The sequence below is a fragment of the Equus asinus genome, chromosome 10 (assembly GCF_041296235.1).
Source record: "Equus asinus isolate D_3611 breed Donkey chromosome 10, EquAss-T2T_v2, whole genome shotgun sequence".
In the NCBI taxonomy this organism is placed as follows: Eukaryota; Metazoa; Chordata; class Mammalia; order Perissodactyla; family Equidae; genus Equus; species Equus asinus.
The window spans coordinates 15,009,525-15,034,194 of record NC_091799.1 but is presented as its reverse complement, the minus strand read 5'-3'; the positions used below and the strand labels follow the sequence as shown (position 1 = coordinate 15,034,194).

Here is a 24,670-nt window from a genome sequence, read left to right as displayed (position 1 = left end):
TTTGAGGCTGTGTAATTGGATGCATACATATTTAGAAATTGTTAAATCATCCCGCTGAGCGTACTTTATGTCTTTTCAACGTCCCTTTGTAAGTCTAGAAATGCTTTCTGCCTTAGAGCCTGCTTTATCTGATATTAGCAGAGCTGTGCCAACCTTTTTGGGCTGTATTTGCAGAGTCTATCTTTTTCTGTATTTTTACTTTCAACCTTTCTATATGTTTTAGATAGATATGTCTTGTAAACAGAGCATAGATTTTAAAAAAATACAGTCCGACAGTGTCTTTCAACTAGAAAATTTAGTCCATTTATTTAATATCACTTTAAAAATTGTATAGACCTGTGTTTGAATCCACCGTCTCACTCTGCTGTCTGCTGGTCCCACTTTAGAAGGCAGATGCTGCTTTCTCTCTCCGTTCCTGCCTCCTTTTCGATCAATTATTTATTATTATTCCATTTCATCCTCTCTATTAGCTTGGCGATCACACATTCTTGTCCTATTCAGTGGTTCCCTGGAGATTAACAACTTGCCTTCTTGACTGCTGAAAATCTAATGTTTTTAGTACTTTTTTCTTCTTTCTAGACGATTCGAGAACCAATCCAGCACACTCTAGCTCGGTGTCTCTCTTCTTGGTCACACACCATTGATACATATTTTAAATCTCTCTACTGTTGCTGTTTCATACGGTTCATGCTCATGTAGGTTTATATACACAGTGGCTGTTTATTCTGGCTCTTTCATTCTCTCCTGTGTGTCTGACCCTCCGTTTGGGATTATCTTCCTTCTGCCTGGAAACACTGTTTTGTCTTTTCTTAGTGCAGCTCTGCTGGTGATGAATTCTCTTAGTTTTTGTTTGTCTGACAATATCTTGATTTGTACCTTCATTCTTGAAAGATACTCTGAGTGGAGACAGAATTGTCGTTGGGTATTTTCTTTCAGCACTGAGGACATCACTCCATCGACTTCCATCCCCACTGCTTCTGCCAAGGAGTCTAGTTGCTGTGCCTTTGAAGGTAACATGTCCCGTTTTGCCTCTCTGTCTGCTTAAAGATGTTCTGTTTGCCTTTGACTTTCACAAGCTTAGCCATGCTCTGCTTAGATGTGTATTCTTTTAACTGTCCTGCTTGGGGTTCATAAGGTTTCTTGAATCTAGGGTTTGTTGTCAAGGACCAATCAGGAGACATAGACGGTGGAGTAATTTGAACAGAGAAAGATTAATATAAAGAATGATTAACAGTGAGAGGAGAGTAGCTATGAAGGTTTAAAGAGAATACGAGGGCTGAAGGTGAGTAAGTTCGCAAGGAAGGCAAAACTCAGAAGGGCCTGGTCCCCAGCACTGGGATTCAGAACTCACTGGAGCAAGGATGGTTGCAGCCCACTGAGGGGCAGAGAAACTCACTGGGTGGCCCAGGCCAGAGCTGGGTGAGCAGGAATGGTCCCTTGGAGGTGCAGGTGGGCTGAGGCTGGCGTGTAGGCGTGCACAGGGAGTTGGGAGCCTGCTTGCCAGCAGGGTGACACAAGGCCTGGGGTGTGCCATGTCCACGTCTGAGGAGCCACAGTGGGATGGTCACCAGACAGGGCTCAGTTGCGAGTCTGCTGAGAGGCTGCAAGGTGTGGGTGCACGGTTGGGGCAGACGCCACTGGATGTCTCCACACGCGGGCCTCTAGCAGCCACGCGGTCAGAGGAGGCAGCACGGAGCACCACAACCAGAGCCCCTCCGTCCTCTGTTCCTTGGTGCTCTGCACTGACGGACCCTCGTGCTCGCTGCAGAGGGAAACGCTCATTGCAGAGCCGGGAATAAAGGGTGGACTTGGACGTGAGGAGCAAGAACTTGATAACTGGCACAACTGGTTTTGGAAAACTTTAAAAAACAGCTTTATTGAGGTGTAACTTACATATCATAAAATTCACTCATTTTGAGTGTACAATTCAATTATATTTAGTAAGTTTACAGAGTTGTGCAACCATCACCACCATCTAGTTTAAAAAATTTTCCGTCACCCTGAAAGATCCCTCCTGTCCCTTGGTTTCACCCCCAGGCAACCGCCAACCTGCTCTCCAGCCCTGGACTGGGTTTTTCTGCATATTTTGTGTAAATGGAAGCATGCAATATGCAATCTTTTGCATCTGTCTTCTCTCACATCCATGTTTTTGGGGTTCATCCATGTTGTAGTGTCAATTTACTCCTTTTTATTGCTAAATAGTGTTCCATTGTATGGAAATACCATGTTCTGTGCATCCTTTTACCAGCAGATGGACACTCAGCTAGTTCCCACTCTGGGGCTATTATGAATAATCGACCATGCACCTTGTTTCTGCTCTGATCTGGTTCCTGTTCTTCTGGTACTCCAGTTACACCTACGGCTTCTCCTCCCCATGTCTCTTCTTCCCTTCTCTTTCGTTCATCCTTTCTCTCTTCATGCTTCATTCTACCCAGAGCTCCTAATCAGTCTCCAGCTCATGGATTCTATTAAACGTATTCATTGAGGTCTTATTATCAGTTAATGTATTTCTTGGTTCTAGAATTTCCATCTGTCCTCTGTGTATACTTTCCAATCATTTGCCCAAAACCTCAGTCTTGTGTTGCCCCCAGAACAGAGTGAGCATCGTGCTTTCATATCTACGTCTGGTCACTCCAGAACCCCTGTCGCTGTGGGTCTGGTTCTGTCAATTGTTTCTGGTCTTTTTCTGTTCATGCTTCTTGTGTTCCTGTTTTTTTTTCTTTATTGCATATGAAGTATTAAAGAAAGAATCTGAGGCCCAGGATGCCGTTAACCTCCTCCAGCAAGGCTTTCATTTGCTCTGGTGGGCGCCTGGGTGCCAGCAATCCGCGTGCGGGGCCTGAGCCGCTTTGAAGGCGGCCCAGTCGGGCCAGGAGCCGCGTGTCACTCTACACTGGAGGTGCCTCCTTGGGGTCTCCACTCAGGGCACGGTGAGTTCTTTGAAGTCTCCCTTTTCTCAGAAGGGCCGCAGGGCTCCCAGCCGCCTCTTCTGAGTGGGCAGGCGCCCTCAACATTACGCGCTCCCAAAGGTCAGCTCACCTCCTTGGGTTTCTGTCTCCTCCTGACCCGGGCCCAGGAAGTCTTCATTCACTCGCTAGCTCTCTGATGAACTCAGGCAGGGACTGTCAAATATTTGGACGGCTTTCCTGGCAGGAAGGCTGGTCTGAATGACCTAGTCTGACATTACCAGAAGTGGAAATTCTTTCTTATACATTTTTAGAATAAACTTCTCAAGGACCGTATAAAATCCTGTTGGAATTTTCTTTAGAATAGTTTTGGATATGTACATAAATGACCTCTTTAAGAAATTTAATCTTCCTATCCACGAATATGTGTATCTAACTTATTAAGTTCTTTATTTTTTAATAAAGTCTTATCATTTTTAATATATGTATTTTTTATTGCGGTATAACTGACACATAACGTTATTAGTTTTGGGTGTATAACAATGATTCAATATTTGTATGATTGTGAAATGATCACCACAATAAGTCTACAGTCACGCGTTGCTTAACGATGGGATACGTTCTGAGAAACACGTCATTAGGTGATTTTGTCGTCGTGCGAACATCACAGAGTGTATTTACACAAACCTAGATGGTACAGCCCACTGCACGCCTAGAGTACATGGTACTAATCTTGTGGGGCCGCTGTTGCATACGCAGTCCGTTGTCGACCAAAACATCACGTGGCGCATGTAGTTAACATTCATCACCACACAGAGTTAAAAAGTTTTTTTTTGTGACTTTTTTTTTACTTTTTATTAAGATTATGATAGTTTACAACCTTGTGAAATTTCAGTTGTACATTATTAGTCGTGTTGTAGGTGCACCGCTTCACCCTTTGTGCCCTCCCCCCACCCCCCCTTTCCCCTCGTAGCCACCAATCAGTTCTCTTTGTCTCTATGTTTAACTTCCACCTACGAGTGGAGTCATACAGAGTTCGTCTTTCTCTATCTGGCTTATTTCACTTAACATAATACCCTCAAGGTCCATCCATGTTCTTGCGAATGGGAAGATTTTGTCCTTTTTTATGGCTGAGTAGTGTTCCATTGTATATATACCACATCTTCTTTATCCAATCATCAGTTGATGGGCACTTAGGTTGCTTCCACGTCTTGGCTATTGTGAATAATGCTGCGATGAAAATAGGGGTGTGTGGGCCTTTTGGAGTTGCTGATTTCAGGTTCTTAGGATAGACACCCAGTAGTGGGATGGCTGGGTCATAAGGTATTTCTATTTTTAACTTTTTGAGAAATCTCCATACTGTTTTCCATAGTGGCTGCACCAGTTTGCATTCCCACCAGCAGTGTATGAGGGTTCCTTTTTCTCCACAGCCTCTCCAACATTTGTCACTTTTTGTTTTGGTTATTTTTGCCATTCTAACAGGGGTAAGGTGATATCTTAGTGTAGTTTTGATTTGCATTTCCCTGATGCACAGCGATGATGAGCATCTTTTCATGTGCCTATTGGCCATCCGTATATCTTCTTTGGAGAAATTTCTGTTCATGTCTCCTGCCCATTTTTTGATCAGGTTGTTTGATTTTTTGTTGTTGAGCTGTGTGAGTCCTTTATATATTATGGAGATTAACCCTTTGTTGGATATATAACTTGTAAATATTTTTTTCCCAATTAGTGGGCTGTTTTTTTGTTTCAATCCTGTTTTCCCTTGCCTTGAAGAAGCTCTGTAGTGTGATGAAGTCCCATTTGTTTATTCTTTCTATTGTGTCCCTTCTCTGAGAAGACATGGTGTCCAAAAAGATCCTTTTGATACTGATGTCAAAGAGTGTACTGTCTATATTTTCTTCTAGAAGCCTTATGGTTTCAGTCTAATCTTTAGGTCTTTGGTCTATTTTGAGTTTATTTTGGTGAATGGTGGAAAAGAATGGTCAATTTTCATTCTTTTACATATGGCTTTCCAGTTTTCCCAGCACCATTTGTTGAAAAGACTTTCTTTTCTCCATTGTAGGCCCTCAGGTCCTTTGTCAAAGATTAGCTGTCCATAGATGTGTGGTTTTATTTCTGGGCTTTCAATTCTGTTCCATTGATCTGTGCACCTGTTTGTGTACCAGTACCATGCTGTTTTGATTATTGTAGCTTCGTAGTACATTTTGAAGTCAGGGATTGTGATGCCTCCAGCTTTGTTCTTCTTTCTCAGGATTGCTTTAGCAATTCAGGGTCTTTTGTTGCCCCATATGAATTTTAGGATTCTTTGTTCAATTTCTGTAAAGAATGTCATTGGGATTCTGGTTGGGATAGCATTGAATCTGTAGATTGCTTTAGGTAGTATGGACATTTTAACTATGTTTATTCTTCCAATCCATGTACATGGAATGTCTTTCCATCTCTTTATGTCGTCCTCAATTTCTTTCAGGAAAGTCTTGTAGTTTTCGTTGTATAGGTCTTTCACTTCCTTGCTTAAATTTATCCCAAGGTATTTTATTCTTTTTGTTGCGATTGTGAATGGGATTGAGTTCTTGAGTTCTTTTTCTGTTAGTTCATTGTTAGAGTATAAAATGCTACTGATTTATGTATGTTGATTTTATACCCTGCAACTTTGCTGTAGATGTTGACTATTTCTAATAGTTTTCCAATGGATTCTTTGAGGTTTTCTATATATAAGATCATGTCATCTGCAAACAGTGAGTTTCACTTCCTGATTGCCTATTTGAATTCCTTTTATTTCTTTTTCCTGCCAAATTGCTCTGGCCAAAACCTCCAGTACTATGTTGAATAAGAGTGGTGAGAGTGGGCACCCTTCTCTTGTCCCTGTTCTCAGAGGGATGGCTTTCAGTTTTAGTCCATTGAGTATGATGTTGGCTGTATGTTTGTCATATATGGCCTTTATTATGTTGAGGTACTTTCCTTCTATACCCATTTTATTGAGAGTTTTTATCATAAATGGATGTTGGATCTTGTTGAATGCTTTCTCTGCATCTATTGAGATGATCATGTGGTTTTTGTTTCTCATTTTGTTAATGTAGTGTATCACGTTGATTGACTTGCAGATGTTGAACCATCCTTGTGTCCCTGGTATAAATCCCACTTGATTGTGGTGTGTAATCTTTTTAATGTATTGCTGTGTTCGGTTTGCCAAAATTTTGTTGAGGATTTTTGCATCTATGTTCATCAGTGATATTGGCCTGTAGTTTTCCTTCTTTGTGTTGTCCTTGTCAGGTTTTGGGATCAGGGTGATGTTGGCTTCATAGAATGTGTTAGGGAGTGCTCCATCTTCCTCAATTTTCTGGAATAGTTTGAGAAGGATAGGTATTAAATCTTCTTTGAATGTTTGGTAGAATTCTCCAGAGAAGCCGTCTGGTCCTGGACTCTTATTTTTGGAGAGGTTTTTGATTACTGTTTCGGTTTCTTTACTTGTGATTGGTCTATTCAGATTCTCCATTTCTTCCTGCTTCAGTTTGGGTAGGTTGTAGGAGTCTAAGAATTTATCCATTTCTTCTAGGTTGTTCAATTTGTTGGCATATAGTGTTTCACAGTATTCTCTTACGATCCTTTGTATTTCTGTGGTATCCGTTGTGATTTCTCCTCTCTCATTTCTAATTTTATTTATTTGAGTCTTCTCTCTTTTTTTCTTAGTGAGTCTGGCTAAGGGTTTGTCAATTTTGTTTATTTTTTCAAAGAACCAACTCTTTGTTTCATTGATCCTTTCTACTGTCTTTTTTGTTTCAATTTCATTTATTTCTGCTCTAATTTTTATCATTTCCCTCCTTCTACTGACTTTGGGCTTTGTTTGTTCTTCTTTTTCTAATTCTGTTAGGTGTCATTTGAGATTGCTTAGCTGAGATTTTTCTTGTTTATTGAGGTGAACCTGTATTGCAATGAATTTCCCTCTTAGGACCGCTTTTGCTGCGTCCCAAATGAGTCAGTATGGTGTGTTTTCATTTTCATTTGTCTCCAGATAATATTTGATTTATTCTTTAATTTCTTCAATAATCCATTGTTTGTTCAGTAGCATGTTGTTTAGTCTCCACATTTTTGCCCCTTTCCCAGCTTTATTCTTGTAGTTGATTTCTAGTTTCATAGCATTACAATCGGAAAAGAAGCTTAATAGTATTTCAACCCTCATGAATTTGTTGAAGCTTGCTTTGTTTCCCAAGATATGGTCTATCCTTGAGAAAGTTCCATGAGCACTTGAGAAGAATGTGTAACCTGCTGTTTTTGGATGGAGTGTTCTCTATATATCTATTAAGTCCATCTGGTCTAGTTTTTCGTTTAATTCTATAATTTCCTTGTTGACTTTCTGTCTGGATGATCTATCCATTGGTGTTAGTGGGGTGTTGAGGTCCCCTGCTATTATTGTATTGTTGTTGATATCTCCTTTTAGTTTTGTTAATAGTTGCCTTACATACTTTGGTGCTCCTGTGTTGGGTGTGTATATATTTATAAGTGTTATGTCTTCTTGGTGGAGTGTCCCTTTTATCATTATAAACTGCCCCTCTTTGTCCTTCTTTATCTGTTTTGCTTTGAAGTCTACTTTGTCTGATATAAGTATGATGACATCTTTTAAGATCTACTTTATAAGTAACTTTCAAATATGCAATACGCTATTATTAACTACAGTCACTAGGCTGGACCTTCCATCCCCACAACTTATTTTATAACTGGAAGTTTGTACCTTTTGACTCCCTTTACCCATTTCGCCCACTCCCCGCCTCTCGCAACTACCAGTCTGTATTTCTGTATCTCTCTGTATCTATGAGCTTGAAGTTTTTGTTTTTTGCTTTTTTCAGATTCCACCTAGAAGTGAGATCACACATTTTTTGTCTTTCTCTGACCTACTGCATTTAGCATAATGCCCTCAAGGTCCATCTGTGTTGTCCCAAATGGCAAGATGTCATTCATTTTTATGATTGAATAATATTCCATTGTACACACACACACGACATTTTCTTTATCCATTCATCCATCAGTGGACACTTAGCTTGTTCCCATGTCTTGGCTGTTGGAAATAATCCTGCAGTGGACACAGGGGTGCACATATCCTTTTGAATCAGTGTTTTCTTTCAGATGCATACCAAGAAGTGGAACTGCTGGATCACATGGTAGTTCTATTTTTGTCTTTTCAGGAACCTCCATACTGTTTTCTATAGTGGTTGCACCTATTTACACTCCCACCAACAGTGTACAAGGGTTCCCTTTTCTCCACATCCTCTCCAACACTTACTTCTTGTCTTTTTGATAATAACCATTCTAACAGGTGTGAGGTGATATTTCATTGTGGTTTTGATTTGCATTTCCCTGACAACGAGTGATGTTGAGCATCTTTTCATGTACCTGTTGGCCATCTGTATGTCTTCTTTGGAAAAATGTCCATTCAGATCCTCTGCCCATTTTTTAATCATATTGTTGGTTGTTTTGCTACTGAGTTGTATGAGTTTTAAAAAATATATCTTGGATATTAGCCTCTTGTCAGATATATATTTTGCAAATATTTTTTCCCATTCAGTAGATTGCCTTTTCATTTTCTTGGTGGTTTCCTTTGCTGTGCAGAAGCTTTTTAGTTTGATGTAGTCCCACTTGTTTATTTTTGCTTTTGGTGTCAAATCCAAAGTCATCACCAAGATCGATGTCAAGGAGGTAACTGCCTATACTTTCTTCTAGGAGTTTTATGCTTTCAGGTCTTACATTCAAGTCTTTAATCCATTTTGAGTTGATTTTTGTGTATGGTGTAAGTTAGGGGTCCAGATTCATTCTTTTGCATGTGGCTGTCCAGTTTTCCCAACACCATTTATTGGAGAGACTGTCCTTTCCCCATGGTATGTTCTTGGCTCTTTTGTCATAAATTAATTGACCATATATGTGTGGGTTTATTCCTGGGTTCTCTATTCTGTTCCATTGCTCTACGTCTCTGTTTCTATGCTAATACTGTATTGTTTTGATTACTATAGGTTTGTAATATAGTTTAAAATCAGGGAGCATGGTGCCTCCTGGCTTGTTGTTCTTTCTTAAGATTGCTGTGGCTATTCAAGGTCTTGTGGTTCCATACAAATTTTAGGATTGTTTTTTATTTCTGTGAAAAATGCCATTGGAATTTTGATAGAGATTGCATTGAATCTGTAGATTGCTTTGTGTAGGATGGACATTTTAACATATTCTTCCAATCCATGAGCACAGACTATCTTTCTATTAATTCATTAATGTCTTTTAATTTTCAGTGCACAGATCTTTCACCTCCTTGGTTAAATTTATTCCTAAGTATTTTATTCTTTTGGATGCAATTGTAAATAGGATTGTTTTCTTAATTTCTCTTTCTGATAGCCTGGTATTAATATATAGAAATGCAACCGATTTCTGTATATTGACTTTGTGTCTTGCAACTTTAGTGAACTCATTTATTAATTCTAACAGTTTTTTGGTGGAGTCTTTAGGGTCTTCTACATATGATATCATGTCATCTATGAATAGTGACAGTTTTACTTCTTCCTTTCCAGTTTGGATGCCTTTTCTTTTTCTTGTCTAATTGCTCTGGCTAGGACTTCCAATACTACGTTGAATAAAAGTGGTGAATGGACATCCTTGTCTTGTTCCTGGTATTAGAGGAAAAGCTTTCAGCTTTTCACCATTGCCTATGATGTTAGCTGTGGGCTTGTCATACATGGCCTTTACTATGTTGAGGTACATTCCCTCTAAACCCACTTTGTTGAGAGTTTTTATCATAAATAGATGCTGAATTATTTTGTCAAGTATTTTTTTCTGCATCTGTTGAGCTGATCATATGATTTTAATCCTTCATTTTGTTAATGTGGTGCATCACATTGATGTTGAGCCATCCTTGCATCCCTGGAATGAATTCCACTTGATCATGGCGGATGATCCTTTTAATGTATTGTTGCATCTGGTTTGCTGATATTTTGTTGAGGATTTTTGCATCTGTGTTCTTGAGGGATATTGGCCTGTAATTTTCTTTTTTTTGTCTCCCTCTTCTGGCTTTGGTATCAGGGTAATGCCGGCCTCAGAAAAAGTTTAGAAGTATTTCCTCCTATTTTTTTGAAGAGTTTGAGAAGGATTAGTATTAATTCTTCTTTGAATGTTTGGTAGAACTCACCAGTGAAGCTGTCCTGGACTTTTGTCTGTTAGGAGGTTTTTGATTACGGATTCAATCTCCTTATTAGTAATAAGTCTGTTCAGATTTTCTCTTTCTTCACGATTCTGTCTTGTTTAGACTGTATGTTTCTAGGAATTTATCCATTTCTCTAGGTTGTCAAGTTTGTGGGCATATAATTGTTTGTAGTAGTTCCTTAGTAGTAGTAGTTTCCTTTCTATTTTTGTGATGTCAGTTGTAACACCTCCTCTTTCATTTCTGGTTTTGTGTCCTCTCTTTTTTTCTTGGTGAGTCTAGCTAAAGGTTTCTCAATTTTGTTTATATTTTCAAACAACAAGCTTAGTTTCATCTTTTCTATTGTCATTTTAGTCCGTATTTCAGTTATTTCTGCTTAGATTTTTGTTATTTCCTTCTTTCTACTAACTTTGGACTTTGTTTCTTCTTATTTTAGTCCGTTAAGGTGGAAAGTTAGGTTGAGATTTTTGTTTCTTGATGTAGGCATTTATTGCTATGAACTTCTCTCTTAGAACTGCTTTTGCTGCATCCTGTAAGTTTTGGTGTGTTGTGTTTCCATTTTCATTTGTCTCAAGGTACTTTCTGATTTCTCTTTTGATTTCTTCTTTGACCCGTTGGTTGTTCAGTAGCATGTTGTTTAATCTCCACATATCTGTGAATTTTCCAGTTTTCTTCTTGTAATTGATTTATAGTTTCATACATTTTGGTCTGCAAAGATGCTTGATATGATTTCAGTCTTCTCAAATTTATTAAGACTTGTTTTGTGATGTAACGTGATCTATCCTGGAGAATGTTCCATGTGTGCTTGAGAAGAATGTGTGTTCTGTAGCTTTTGGATGGACTGTTCTGTATATATCTGTTAAGTCCACCTGGTCTGATGTGTCATTTCGGACCAACGTTTCCTTCGATTTTCTGTCTGGGTGATGCATCCATTGGTGTAAGTGGGGTACTAGGTCCCCTATTATTATCGTATTGCTGTCTGTTTCTCCTTTATGTCTGTTAATATTTGCTTTATATATTTAGATGCTCTGTCAGGTGCATAAATATTTACAAATATTATATCCTCTTGCTGGATTATTATTTTTCCTATAAAGCTCTCATACATCTTTTGCTGGGTTTCTTCCTAGTACCTTAACACTTGTGATGCTAGTATAAATGGTATCCTTTAAGAATTGTTTCCTAATTGTTGCTTGTATATAGAAATATGTCTAATTTTTATCTGACTGCACAGGTAACCACCTTGATAGATTTTCTTAGTAATCTCTTGGTTATTTTTCTTTTCTTGCAGCCTTGGCTAGGATCTCCAGTACAGTAATGAACAAAGTTGTCAGAATCCTGACCTTGTTCAGATTTTAAACGAAATGCTTTGAGTTTCACCACTAACTATAATGTTTGCATAGGATTTGGGAAGGTAACCTTTATCAGATTAAGGAAGTTTTCAATTTCTATTTAATGAAGAAGTTTTTGTTTGTATTGTGTGAGGAAGACTGGCCTGGAGCTAACACCTGTGCCAATCCTCTTCTATTTTGTATGTGGGACGCCCCACAGCATGGTTTGATGAGTGGCATGTAGGTCTGTGCCTGGGATCTGAACCAGTGAACCCTAGGCCGCCGAAGCAGAGCACATGAACTTAACCACTATGCCACTGGGCCAGCCTGAGTTTGTTTTTTTTGAAATAAAAGTTTGAATGGGTTTTGCCTTTTTAACAAAGGCCTTTCTGACTACTGAAATGATAATACGTCGTTCTTCCTTTAATGTTAATGTGGTGAATTCAGGAGAAGCCAGGCCATGTTGTGAAAATTTATAAACCATGAAATCTCACTAGTTCAGTTAGCACAAGTTCAGTTTTCTTTCATGTAAAGTCCCATGTGGGACAGTGGGGGTAGTCCCTGTCTGGGCTCCCTCCGCTTGGGTCTGTGCCATCTCAGCACCTGGAACCTAAGTTTGTCACAGGGGGATAAGAGTAAGCATGGAGGTGGCACATGCATTCTTAAGTCCCCAACCCAAAGAGGCACGTATCTCTGCCCCTTAGATCTCATGGGCCTACGTGCGAGGGGCCGGGAAGCAGAGTCTTGCCCATGCCCAGGAAGGGGAGGCACACCAGCCCAGGCTGCCCAAATGAGGGTCTAACACATGGGCTCAAGTACATTCACCAACTTACCGACATCACTCCATCCTTGCATTTGAGGATGAGCCCGAGTTGCTCAGGGTGCACTGATTTTTATACATTGCTGGTTTGGGGTTGCTAAGATTATCTCAGAAGTTTTGCATCTGCATTTGCCTGTAATTTACTTGTACTGTCCTTGTCTGGATTGACGTCAAGGTTGTGTTTCACTCGTAAAACAAGTTGAGAAGCGTTTCCCCTTCTTCCGTTCTTAGGAGCGTTTGTGTGAGGCTGAAGCTTTGGCATAAACTGCATGTTAAGCCTGTCTGGACCTGATGTTTATAAGTGGATTTCAAACTAGCTTTAATTTCTTTAATGTCAAGTACCTCTTCTTTGTAGCATTTATCATGGTTGTAATACATCACTTGTGTGATTTCTTCTAATTAAGAGAACTTAACGAGGTAAAGTGCTCAGCGAAGTGCGTGGTACCCAGCACAAGCTCGACAAGTACTCACGGTGGTGACAGCTCACCAGAGACTATTCTGGGTGTTAACTCCCTGAGCCTTCACAGACCTGAGGAGGGAGAAGCAGTAATTACCAGCTGGAGAGACTGGGGAACAGAGAAGGGACCACCTACCCAAGGTCACTTGGCTTATCAGGTGCAGGGCCAGGACCAGAGCCCTTATCAGCCAAGGGCCAAAGTCCTCCAGCATGTCCCCAGCAAATGCAGGACTAGAATGACCCCAAAGCTGCCTCGCCAGGTTCCTAAGTCATGTGCCACCAGTGAACGCATGAACGGACGGATGAAAGATGGTCTGAGTGAATGCGTGTGGCCCGCCCCATCCCGCTGGGGGAGCAGCACGTGGCCATCGCGCTCCAGAAGCCTGGCCTTGTGCCACCCGTGGCCAGACCTGGCTCCGGGTCTGAACACAGGCGTGGCCGGGGAAGAGCAGCTCTCAGAGGGGCATCCACGCCTCCTGAGTCACTGGCTAGACATGCAGATTCCCAGGCCCTGGGAGGGGACCCTCTGGGTGGGGATGGAACCCAGAGTTTTAATCTGCCCCCACTGCCAGTCACCTAAGACCAGGGTGGGTTGCAGCAGCTGCAGCCTGCAGCCCTGGTTGGCAGGCTCAGGCCTGAGTTCCACACCTGGCCTGTCACCTCCTGCTGTCACTGCCTGGTTGCCTGGGGTGGGGGCTGGGACCAGATCAGGACAGTTCTTGGCATTGCTGGCTGGTGGGGAAGACGGGAGTGGAGGATTCAGGAGCCGACTGGTCTCTCTCTGGGCCTCAGTGTGCTTATCAGTCAAATGGACAACAGCAGGTAATGGGGAAACTGAGGTACAAGTGGCTGAGTAACTTGCTTGAACTACAACTAGTGAAGGGGAGAAGCAGGGAAGTTCAGTTGTCGCCAAGGCTCTGGGAGGCTTCGTGGCAACGCCTGGCCCATGCTGCGTGTTTGGTAAACAGCTGAGGGGACGACAGAGGGCTCCCTAGAGGCCTGGGATCCTTTCTGTCAGATCCTAACAGTGTGACCAGCCCAGGAATACTTGCTCCCCCCTTAAAGGGATATCCTTTTAAGCTGCCACCTTTCGGGGAAGGCCGGGGAGGCCACCTGAGGGGGGATCTGCTGGGAGATGCTGGCCTTTCTCTCTGCCCGGTTCCCAGCCCTGTGGGCACCTTCTGTAGGGCCCAAAGCCCTGGGTTCTGCACCCAGGTGCTCAGTCTCACTGCAGAAGAGGTGCCGGGGGGACGGGCACGTCGACTGGCGTGAGATGGCTCTGGGAGGATGGTGAACGGAGATGACAAGTGGGCTGGGAGTCAGTCCAACGGCTCACCTGGTGTGCAGCAGACACCGCCCAGCCCAGGCAGAGAAGGGACCAGAGCCCAGCGGTCACCTCACTCCTGAGCGGGGTGCAGGGGCTCCACTGCTCCCACAGAGGTGGGCAGGGCCCGTGCCTCAGCCCGCGGTCCGGGTAGTAGGGGCAGAACCCTGCCAAAGGCGTACTTTCAAACACAGCGCCTTTGGGGCTCTGGAAAGTGGCTCCACACAGCCTGTGCTCCCTGAGTTCTACCCTGGAAATGCCAGTCTATACCAGGACGCTGGGGGTCAGGGGGCAGTACAGCTTTTGGGCATTGACCCACTTCTGAGGCACAAGACCTTGGAGGGGACGTTCTGGAAAGGAGTTGGTGACATCCATGCCACTCTGCCAGGACGAGCCCCACAACAGCAAGCAGGTCCAGGGACTGGGAGCAGGACCACACCCTTAGTGTGCCGGGGGCCCCACCCACGAGGAGGGCACAGAAAAGAGGCAGGACTGTCGCTTTGACACTGACAGACAGCATACACACCTGGGCGGTGGCTTTTGTCTGTGTTTATTTTCCTTTCATATAAAAGTTACAGGTTTGAAATGTCCGCAGGAAGATGCCACTATCAGCCAGGTTAGTTTAGGACCTATATTACAATGTAACATGGGGAGGCGTGGGGCAGGGGAGGGAGGGGCTCGTCGGAAGTGGGGTTCGGTTCAGACAGGGCATGCGCCTGCCCTTTCCCTGGCTGCCACACCTGCAGGTGGGCACTGACTCTGCAGGGAGCCAAATCGTCCTGATTGGGTCTGTCTGTCCTAAGGATGGACTCCCACACCCTGCCCCGGCGCCTCAGACAAAGCAAAGCCAGGCGGGTGACTCGTGAGGCGCAGGGCCGGGGAGCCTGTCAGCCAATAAGTGACAGCACACACCGTGCCTGCTGTCCCCTGCTGGTCACTGGACACGCCGGCACCTCGCCCACCCGTACTGCCCGCCTGGGGCCCAGCACATCTGCTCAGACAGCCGAGGGATCCCAGAGAGAAGCAGGCACGGCCTGTGGCGGGGGTGTGCGTGCAGGGTCTGTTCTAACTGAGGGAAGGTGAAGCCCCGACCTGGCCAGCTCCTGCCTGAGGACAGACCCCGACCACGGACATGCACCCATCTGCAGACGCATGCAAGCGGCTGGCTTTCTGAGGCTAAAACACAGAGACCGGCAGGTCATACCACACAGAGGCCCCCACGCACACACAGCAGCAGTCAACCGAGCTGGGCCTGGGCGAGAGGCAAGGTAGAAAGGAAGAGGAAAGCCTGAAATGAGAGGACAATGCGGGAACAAACTAAAACCCAACCCACACACAATACTGTTCATCAACAGCGACTCTACACACACTCTTTAAATAATAAAGTGACATGTTCTGGCCGCAGCATCACTGGCAGAGGAGGTTGCGACTGACATTTCACAGATCTCTCCCCTCTGTGTCCAGGACGCACAAACGACAGGAAAACCAGCCCACATATTCTTGATGAAAGCTGCTCAAACACCCATGAAGGACTCCAAGGGACATGGCTGTCTCCTTGAGAAAAATCTAATCAACAGATGTTGCTTTTGACTTTTCTTTGTTCTTTTTAATTTGGACTAAGCACAGGTAGATCTTGGAGTCTGCTTGACCAAGCCCCAAACCCAGGAGAAGTGACCACTCAATCATGCAAACAGGACAGGGGAGGCGCAGAGGCCGCTGTCCAGTTCCGACGGGCACCCTGCCCGCAGGCCCACGTGCGGCTGCCACAGAGCCGGCACCTCTGTGTGCGGAGACCCCCTGCAAAGCTGGCCCCAGATTGTCAACCTCAGCAGCGAGTGGTTCTGAACGAGGAGGTGGGAAAGGGCACCTGCTCCTGAAGCAGCTCTGCCAGAGGAGAGCCAGACTGCCAGGCGCTGGGAGAGCCGTGGCGGTCAGCCTCAGGAGGCACCTCCGCAGCCAGGCCCCTGCCCTCTCAGGGACACCCCGTCCTTCACAGAGAGGGCCCCTCTGGCCCCAGCAGGATGGAGACAGCAGGAGGGGCCGGCGAGGCGGGAGGGCAGGAGATGGAGTTTAAGGCACACAGCAAGCAACAGAGGAGGGGCCGCTGGCCTTCCCGGGACAGAAACGCCCCTCCACTCTCTCCTCTCTGAATGAACCCACAAGAGCTACGGGCCCAGCTCAGATAAAATGTGTTTCTTGGATGTAAAGTTTTCCCTTGCTCCAATCTCCTCTTCCCAGCTCCCCACGGCGCCAGATGATGGGATGAGGGCCAGTGGGACGCTGGCGGGGGTGATGCAGGGACAAAAAGATGACAGACACTGCCGCTGCCCCAGCTCGGGAGGGCCCTGTGGCGGCAGCAGACAGTTCTGAGGGCCAGTACCATGACAGGCGCTCCAGGGCTGCTGAGAGGCCACCTGTCGTACCCTGCTGGGCCAGGGAACAAGCTGAGCCCATCCTCCACTTTAAAAAGCAGAGTCCGGAAAGTTCAAGGAGCCTCCCCGTGTCCTCTCTGCCCACCCACCCAAATGCCCCCGTCCTTCATGCCTGGTCGCTCATTTGTCATTTCAGCAGAGTTAGGACCCTGGAACTTAGGGAGGGGTGAAGGTTCCCACTGTTCTTGGTCTGCTAATGACGTCCCTGTGCTGCTCCCAGGCAGGGGGAGCGGGGAGGGGGGAGACAGAAGTGAAAGCAGAAACCAAAAACCAAAACCGAAAACCCCCGGTTCACAAATCAGTCCTAGACCTGCCTGCTGGCTCCACGGTGGGCTGCGGGGTCCGCTCCTGCGGAGGAGAGGGGCAGGACACTGCCGCGGGCTGCCGCCCGGCACAGCAGAGGCCTGGCTGGCCTTGTGGCTCTCAGGCCGGGACTCTTGCAGCCTGCCCAGGGAGCGGGCCGCCGCCAGGCGACAGGTCCACAGTTCCTTCCTGGCTCGGAGCCGTGCTCAGAGCCCCTGGAGCGCTCTCCTCACTCGCGGCGCCTGCCCCTAGGTCTTCTCTTCCCGGTCTGTTTTCCTCCTTGTTATGTTCCTGGGTTTGATTTTCAGGGAGAGTTCCCACAGGGCCTCCTCAGCCAGGTGGTCACTGAAGTCATTGAAGAAGTTTATGATGTCGTCATTTCTCCGGATGTCATAATGCCTGTGGGGGAGCGGGGAGGCAGGCAGTGAGAGCCGGTGTGGGCCCGACAACCTGATGGTCTCTCAGGGCCACCTGCGCCAACCCAGCAGACTGACAAGGCAGGGGCTGCTGCTGCCCACACGCTGCAGGGAAGACGCCAGTGCTCGGAGCTGAGGCCATCAGCACGTGGCACGAGCTGGACCCTAAAGCTGGGCTCTCTCTGCTCCCTACAAGGTCTCCCGAGCAGCACCCCTGCAGCCCAGCGGGTCTGCAGGAACTGAGGCCCAAGCACTGCCACCTCCCCCGCCCCCCGCCCTGGATCCAGCTAGGCTAGCGTTTGCCAGCCTCCTCCTTGCAGCAAGTCTGGCCCCCAGCTTCCCTGTACTGGAAACACGGAAGACAAGCTGACTACCGACTCTGGGTACGGGCCCTGGGCCACACTGTGCTTAGCCCCGACGAGCACTTTCTCATGTCATCCAGACAAACTGGAAGACGCAGGGGTCAGATCCCCCTTGGGCCTTTGTCACCTCCCATCTCTGCTCAGGGTCCTAGCAGCCAAGGGTTTGGTGTGCCCCCCAGCCCTGGCCCACTGGGCGGCAGCACTCACGCCTGCTGGAAGCACCGCATGCTGTCGAGGATGTTGAACTGCTGCCACCGTTTGGAAAAATTCACCTTCCCGTCAATATAGTCTGGGTTTCCCAGGTGAACGAAGGTGAGGTCCTGCAGGATGAGCCCCCTTCGGCGGACGGAGAAGACAGTTACTGCTCTGGAGAGCAGCTCAGAAGCCAGAGGACAAGCCCAGCCCAACTGGGCCCATGCCTCTGGGCTGTGCCCGAGCAGCTGCCAGGCCCACGAGCGTGTCTCTAGGCTGTGTGTATTTCTTCCAGCATGAATTCCTGACTCGCAAGCTCTGGGTCCCTGGGCAGGCCAGGTCCTGGAAGAGCCTCGAATGCCTCCCTGCCTCAGAGGCCCTTCAAGGACTGTTCCAGCCTGCAGGGGCCTGTCAGGGACCCGATGGCTGCAGCACGTGCTGGCAGGGCTGTGGGTTTGCTGATGCAAACCTAATAAACGAACAGGAAAAAATAACACCCCAAACTGGAGGGCAGGGAGATCCCCTCCCTTTGAACAGGTGGGGCAAAGTGCTTCTAAATGCAGAGGGCATGAAGCCACAAGACGAGCGATGGGGCAGTCCTTCCACCCAGGGAGAGCCCAGCCCAAGGGCATGGCGGACGCCCTCTCAGGAGCCCAGATGCGGACGCCTGATGGGAAAGTGGGTTAGCAGTCAGTGAGGGTGGAGAGGCCAGGAGGCAAGGAGAGGGTCACTGGCTGCAAGATCTGTATCTCTGAGGGCGAAGGCCTCAAGGCAGCCCCAACCCTGGGCGACATTCCATCACACTCTCAGCCCTGGGGTGGTGCTGAGCCTTCTACCCTTCTTTTGGAGATTCCCAATGTCCACTAGTATGTTAAGGGCTCTAATAAGTCCTGCAACAAAGAAACTGGTTTAGCTTTGATTTTTCCACGATTTCCCAAGCTTCTGTGACCACAGGATCCTTTTCCATGAAACAGGTATTGACTCCATCCCATGGTCCACACTGGGGAGACCCTCTGAGCTTCTTTACATCAATGCTCTCAGGGTTCCTGGGGTGCCGGGGGGCCCGCAGGTTGTGACATGCAGTCAGGTTTGAGGACCACTGGAATAGAGCACGGTGCCACCCGCACCTGCCCACACACGCCTGAGCACGTGTACTGGCAGACGAGGGAAGGAGACAGGCCCGGGAGACAGGGAAGAGGATCACTCTCACTCGACCTCTTCTTTTCTGTTTCCATTGTGTAACAAGGGGCATAGTTCGCATTAAAGCCTAAGACGGAAACCTTTAAGCAAGGGCTTCTCTGAGCCTGACACGCTTTCCCCAGGTCAAGGGGCCAATCCACCGGAGGCTCTACTCACAGGTACGGGATGCACGGTGGCTCCACCTCAGACAGGGCGGCCCGATAGGCGCGGAAGGAGGACGAACTGTCAATCAGCGTGCAGTACTCGGCCAGGCCCTGGGCAGGGGGCATGTGGCATGCATGAGCACAGGGACAATGCTGGGCACCGAGCCCTGGCCCCTCCTCGCCAACCCACACATCACCTCCCCTCCACCGACGCTCAAGGGTGCCCACACATACAAACCCAGACCCGAACCCAGGCCCTGCTCTGGCTGCAGGGAGAACAGGCCTCCCGTGGACACACGGGCCACGAGGCTGCTTGTGCCTGCTCAGAACCATGTCTCTGGGCCACCAGCACCCCCAGGTATGGGACCTGGAGCTTGGGCTCTGCCTGGGTTCTGCTCCACTGGGCGAGCCCGAGGGAGCTCCTAAAACACGCTGGACCATGTCACTCCGGCTCCGAGCCCTCCCTCACTCTTCACTGCACTCAAGGCAGAGTCCACCAGGGATGGCAGGTGACCTGATGGAGCCACTCCTGCCCCCTGCCTGGAATGCCACTCGCCTGCTTTGTTGCCTGTTAGGTGCCTCTCAGCCTGATGTGTCACCTCCTCCAGGAAGCCTCTGCCTCCTCAGGACCTCGTACGTGTTCTTGGAGCAGCCAGTGTGAATGTCCTACTTTTCTACACAACACTGTTTTATAACTGTGCCTATATGTCGGCTCATGAGACGACCCTCAGGTGGCTCAGCCAACACTGAGCCCCAAGGGCTTTGCCTCCCTTCCCAAGGACCAGCTCCTACACAAGGATACATGTCCAATTCCTCGCCAGTCTCCCTGAGGCCCTCGTGATCCAGAGCCGGTCCCCTCCTCAGGGATGCAGCCATGCTGGCCTCTGTCCTGCTGCTCCCCACTGCTCCTGGTCTGCACTGCTCTGTCCCCTCTGATGGGAACTCCCCTGCCTTCCCAGGAAACTCCTCCTACTTGGGTCTTGGTGTGTTCAACACTTCCTCGGCGGCCTCCCTGACTCCAGGCAGGGCCAGAGCACCTGGCCACAAGCTCGCCAGCACCCTGTTCTTTCCCTTTAGCACTCACCCTGAAGAAACCCGCCTAGTAAGATGTCTGGCCTTCACAGTACGCCCCAGCTGCCTAACGTGGCCCCCAGCCCAGAGCAGCCCGATCAGAAGCAGGGGCCGAAGGGAGGAAGGAGGGGAAGCTGGGACCCAGGCACGGGCTTGCAGCACGGGCAGCAGGGCGCTGTGATGTGACGAGCCCAGCACCGACCAGGGAGCCCCTCAGGGCCCGATGACTGGAGCTTAGAGACGGGCGATGAGGGCAGGCGGTGGGCCCCCCAGCTGTCCAGCGGGAGGTGGCGGAACAGGGGCCCAAGTCTGGGTGTCCATTCCCGTCCCAGCACGTCCTGCCACAGCAGCTCCCCCGAGGGCCAGGCAGGCCTCCTACCTCACGGGCTCCCTCCAGCCGCTCACCTCTGAGGTCTGCTTCTGCCACTCCAGCCTGCGGATGGGCGCTGAGTCCAGCGCCGAGAGGATGGCTAGGTAGGAGTTGAAGTTGTTCAGCTTCCGTAAGTGCTGCAGAGAGAGGCGGGGTGGCAGTGAGGGCAGGTGGCAGGGACAGCAGGCCCGGGGCCTCCCAGGCACGGTCTGAAGGGGCGGGTTCTGGGGACGGTGCCCACGCTTACCTTCATGATCTTGATGAACTTCAGGAGTAGGCGTTCCCGGTCCTGGGCCTTTTCCTGTAACATGATTATTGACCGCACCCTGCGTGGACCAAGTGGGGGCGCAGCTGAGCTGACCAGTCTCCCTGCAGGCCCCAGGGTGGGCCTGGTGGAGCTGCGCGTGGATGCCAGTGCTGCCTGGCCAGGAGCCCACACCCGCCAAGTGCCCAGGGCTGGTGAGGCACCAGTGTAGCCCTAGTCTCGGCTCTCAGGGAGCTCAGGGCATCCAGGGAGAGGCAAGAGGCCACAAGAGGTCTGGTGGCCAGAGCCAAACACCAGGCTAGGCCCTCTGACCTGCAGGCAAGGCTTTGGAGGATCAAGCAGCTCTCCTGACGAGAGCTGCCCCGAGCACCACTGGGGCGATGCTCCTCACGTGGTCTCAGGACTAGCTGGCACTTGGGTTAAGAGGCCACCTTCCCGGACACGAGGGGGGCACTTCTCAGAACCTGAGCAGCAGCCAAAGCCAAAGCCCGGCCTTGCATGAGGACCCCACAGTGGTCTCGACTGCCTGTGGTTTCACATGGGCCACTGCCAGTCACTCAGAGGAAGTGCTGCCTCTGCTGTGCGTCTTCTGCCCCCTTAAGGGCCCCTGCACTGATACACCTTGAGGACCGTGGCTCTGCAGGGGTCCCCACCCACACCTCTTCCTAGGTAGCCCCCTAAGAGGTGTACCCAGAGCCTCCTGCACCCAGCAAGGGCCAGGTCAGAGGCTGACTCAGGGCTGATTGCAGCTTCCATCTGCCCAGAAGCCACTGCGTCCTACTGGGCAAAACCCTGAACGGACGCTGGGTTGCCGCTGCTGAGCACACGCTGCTGAGGAGGGGAGCCCTTCCTGCGCTGGGGAGAGAAGCAGGGAAAGTGGGGGATGACCCGATTCTTCTCCAACAAGCAGTGCTTGGAGCATGTTAAAAATACTGGAGGTCCCCCTGGTGGCAGCGGGGGACTGTGTGTATGGTGGGGTCTGCCACAGCACCAGACCGTGCGCCTGTCACGCTCCGATCATCCTCGGACGCCGAGAGGCTGTGGCGCTTCTGAGTCACATCTTGAAGAGCCAACAGCTCTGTTCTAGGTCATAAACACACCTTTGGGCTTCATCTCATTTTAGGAATGAAAGGCTAAATGAAAGCACTGGCAGAATCCCTCCTTTGCTAACTGGTCTTTTCTTTCAGGCAGAGTCAGTGTGAGGGTCAGCCCTGAGGTTGCCTAGCAGTGGGGAGACTGGCAAGACCATTGCAGGATGGCAAACTTCACACCCCCTCCCCTGCTGCCGTCTAGGGCAGACAATACTAATCACTCCTGGCACTCTTCCTGCTGAGTCTCAGACTCCTCCTCAAGCAGCCCTCCAAGTGACCCTTCTACCATGCAAGACGCACCACGTGCAGGCCCTGCCCTTGCTCTCTGCTGCCTACAGTTCACAGCTAATGCCCAAAGGCCCCAGGAGGAGCTGGGAGGAATGAAAGGGAGCGGCATCTTCTCCTTGCTGTTGGAGCTCTCTGTGAAGAAAAACACGGGAACCCATCCCGATGCGCCGCCGTCAGAGAACTGGGGCTTCGCACCGTCCTCCTTACCAGTAGGACATGTTGTTGAAGTGCTCCGTGAACTGGGTCAAGTTGGGGCTCTTCTCCTCGTTCTGCTCTTTTGCCCAAAGCAAAACCTCAGGAATCTGAAAAAGGAGGTAGATGGGATGGAGCTGGAGCCCTCTGGCTCTCCTGTGATGGGGTGGTCTCTCTCACTCAAAGCGGCTCGCCGGGGCTGGGACAGCCCTCCCCAGCCCCACCCTGCTCCATGCCATACCTCTATTTTATAAAAGAGCTCAGCATCCAGCAGTGTCAGCTGCTCGGCTATTTCGTGGCTGTGAAAGTCGTGCAAGGTCCCTGGCCTGGAAGACAGGGGCACGAGGCAAGTGGTCAGGGAACAGGGGCAGGAGCTGCGCACGTGCTGCAGTGCTGGCCTCAGAGCTGAGAGACCGGAGGGAGTAGTGGCCCTAAGCCTCGCTCCACAGCGGGAGAAGGGAGGCCACACTGCGGGTCTGCGGCAGGTCAGGACCAGACCATTCTCCTCCCTGGGAGCACGGTGCCTGCCTTCCTTCCTCTCCAGCCTCTGTGGGGCAGATCCTGCAGCTCCCCCCGTCAGCCCATGGACAGCTCAGCTGCCTGAGAAGTCAGCCTGACCCCACTTCCCGGGCCCCGTGAGATCAGAGCTGGTGCCATGTGCCTGAAAGCTGGGACACCAGCAAGGGGTGAGAAATCAGCAAACACCTGTGGCTGGGGGAGGAGCAGGCACCAGACAGGAACCCTTATACGAGGTCTCAGGAAGCTTCAGGATGGCACGGGGGCTGGGCCAGCGTTCACAGCTGCCACATTAGCGCCAGGAAGGTAATTCAGAGCTGACCACAGTCCAGAGTACATTAATCTGTCTCCTGTAAACCCCCCCTCCACGCCTTGCTGCCTGCTTCCTGGTAAAAAGGGGACTTGTGACACAACATAACCCTGGAGAAGAGGCCCAGCCCTGGGGAACCTACTGGGCTGTCCCTGAGGCACTTTGTCCACAGAGCCTGGGCAGAACCAGGACGAGAGGCTGTGGGGTACACTAAGGGAAATGGCATGGAGAGGCAGCTACTGTGCACAACTCTTGCCAGCGGAGGCAGGGGCTGGAGGAGCCATGGTTGGATGGATGGTAGCTCACCTGGCTGCTACCCCCCGGGCTGCCAGGGGCTGGTCGGCGTTGGCACACCTGAGTAGCTTCTTCTGGTCCACCTTGTCCAGGATGTTCTTGCGAAGCACGCGGGCCAGGCTGAGCTCCCCATTGCACACCAAGCGAAAGACCAGTTCCATCAGCAGCTTCAAGATCTCTTCCGTCAACTCCACGAGACTAAAGGGCCAAGGGCCACAAGATGAGGGGCAGGAATACAAGGACAGGGAGAGGACTGCTGCCACCGGGGCCAGAATCCACCTGAAGGTACCCAAGGGACACGTGGCCACGATCAGCAGAGCCAGGAAAGCTCTTGTGGGGAGGGAGCAAGAGGCAAGGCCTCGGGACGGCTGGGCACACTCCCAAGTGCTGGGAGTCGTCTCAGTGGTAACAAGTCACCGCCATTCCCTCAGCAGACGCTGGCCCCAGGGACCAGGCCAGGGCCTGTGCTCCAGAGACAAATCCCACACAAACCCCACCGGGAGGAACTCCTGGTCCACCGGGGTGATGAGTCACTAAGAGGTCCTGGCCCCTCAGACCAGACACCCCTGAACTTCCTCCGCAGAGCGCTGTCCACACCTGGTGGTTTCCCAGCTGTGCAGTCAGCAACTAAGGCCATACCCCCAGCAGAAGGTCCCTTCAGAACTAGGAAAGGGAGCAGCTCGATGTGTGTTTGTTAAATGAATGCAAATGGAGAGTGCTGTGTCAGAGGAGCATGGAAAGCGGAGGAGGGCAGGAGAGGGCCTCCCCAGTGCTGGTGGCTGAGAGCACGGCTCACCATGGATGAGGCGCTAAGCTCCACGCAAGGGGGATGGCCCCCAGGAGGAAATCTGGGCCAGACCGGGGCTGGTCTAAGGGGACAGGTCATTCTCCTCAGGGTCATGTTAAAACACAGGAGCGAGCCCTGTCCAGAGCCGTGGGCAGGGCTCTGTGGGCACGTCCCCCAGGAGAGGTACATGGACTGTGACAGACGCCCCCATCTGGGCAGGGAACCCGAGACTCCTGAGGCCGGCTGGGCTCCCATCCGCCTCCCACAACCCCGAGGGCGGAAGCACTCACCAGAGCTCATCCACCACCCGCACCAGCACGAAGAACGTGTTCTTGCTGACACGCTTCTTGAACGTGTCGGCGAAGGGAGAGAACTTCTCGTACGTGGAGCAGGGGGTTAAAGAAACAGCCCTTCTTGCTCGGGCAGAGACAGAGA

At 49.6% G+C, this 24,670-nt stretch overlaps 1 protein-coding gene across 15 annotated transcripts in view; it reads right to left on the bottom strand.

Annotated features, from left to right (window-relative positions):
* Nucleotides 1-14,496: 14,496 nt before the first annotated feature.
* The window catches only part of RAPGEF1 (Rap guanine nucleotide exchange factor 1), a 137,122-nt gene continuing 126,948 nt past the window's right edge, over nt 14,497-24,670 (bottom strand). For all 15 annotated transcript variants that reach the window (XM_070518479.1, XM_070518483.1, XM_070518480.1 and 12 more), the window contains 9 exons: nt 24,526-24,618; nt 23,461-23,646; nt 22,570-22,654; nt 22,344-22,438; nt 20,740-20,818; nt 20,528-20,629; nt 19,065-19,162; nt 17,724-17,852; nt 14,497-17,137 (listed from right to left, as the gene is read on the bottom strand). In XM_070518479.1, coding sequence (XP_070374580.1) covers nt 16,987-17,137; nt 17,724-17,852; nt 19,065-19,162; nt 20,528-20,629; nt 20,740-20,818; nt 22,344-22,438; nt 22,570-22,654; nt 23,461-23,646; nt 24,526-24,618 — 1,018 coding nt within the window. In that variant the 3' untranslated portion in view covers nt 14,497-16,986. The remainder of the gene's footprint in view (nt 17,138-17,723; nt 17,853-19,064; nt 19,163-20,527; nt 20,630-20,739; nt 20,819-22,343; nt 22,439-22,569; nt 22,655-23,460; nt 23,647-24,525; nt 24,619-24,670) is intronic.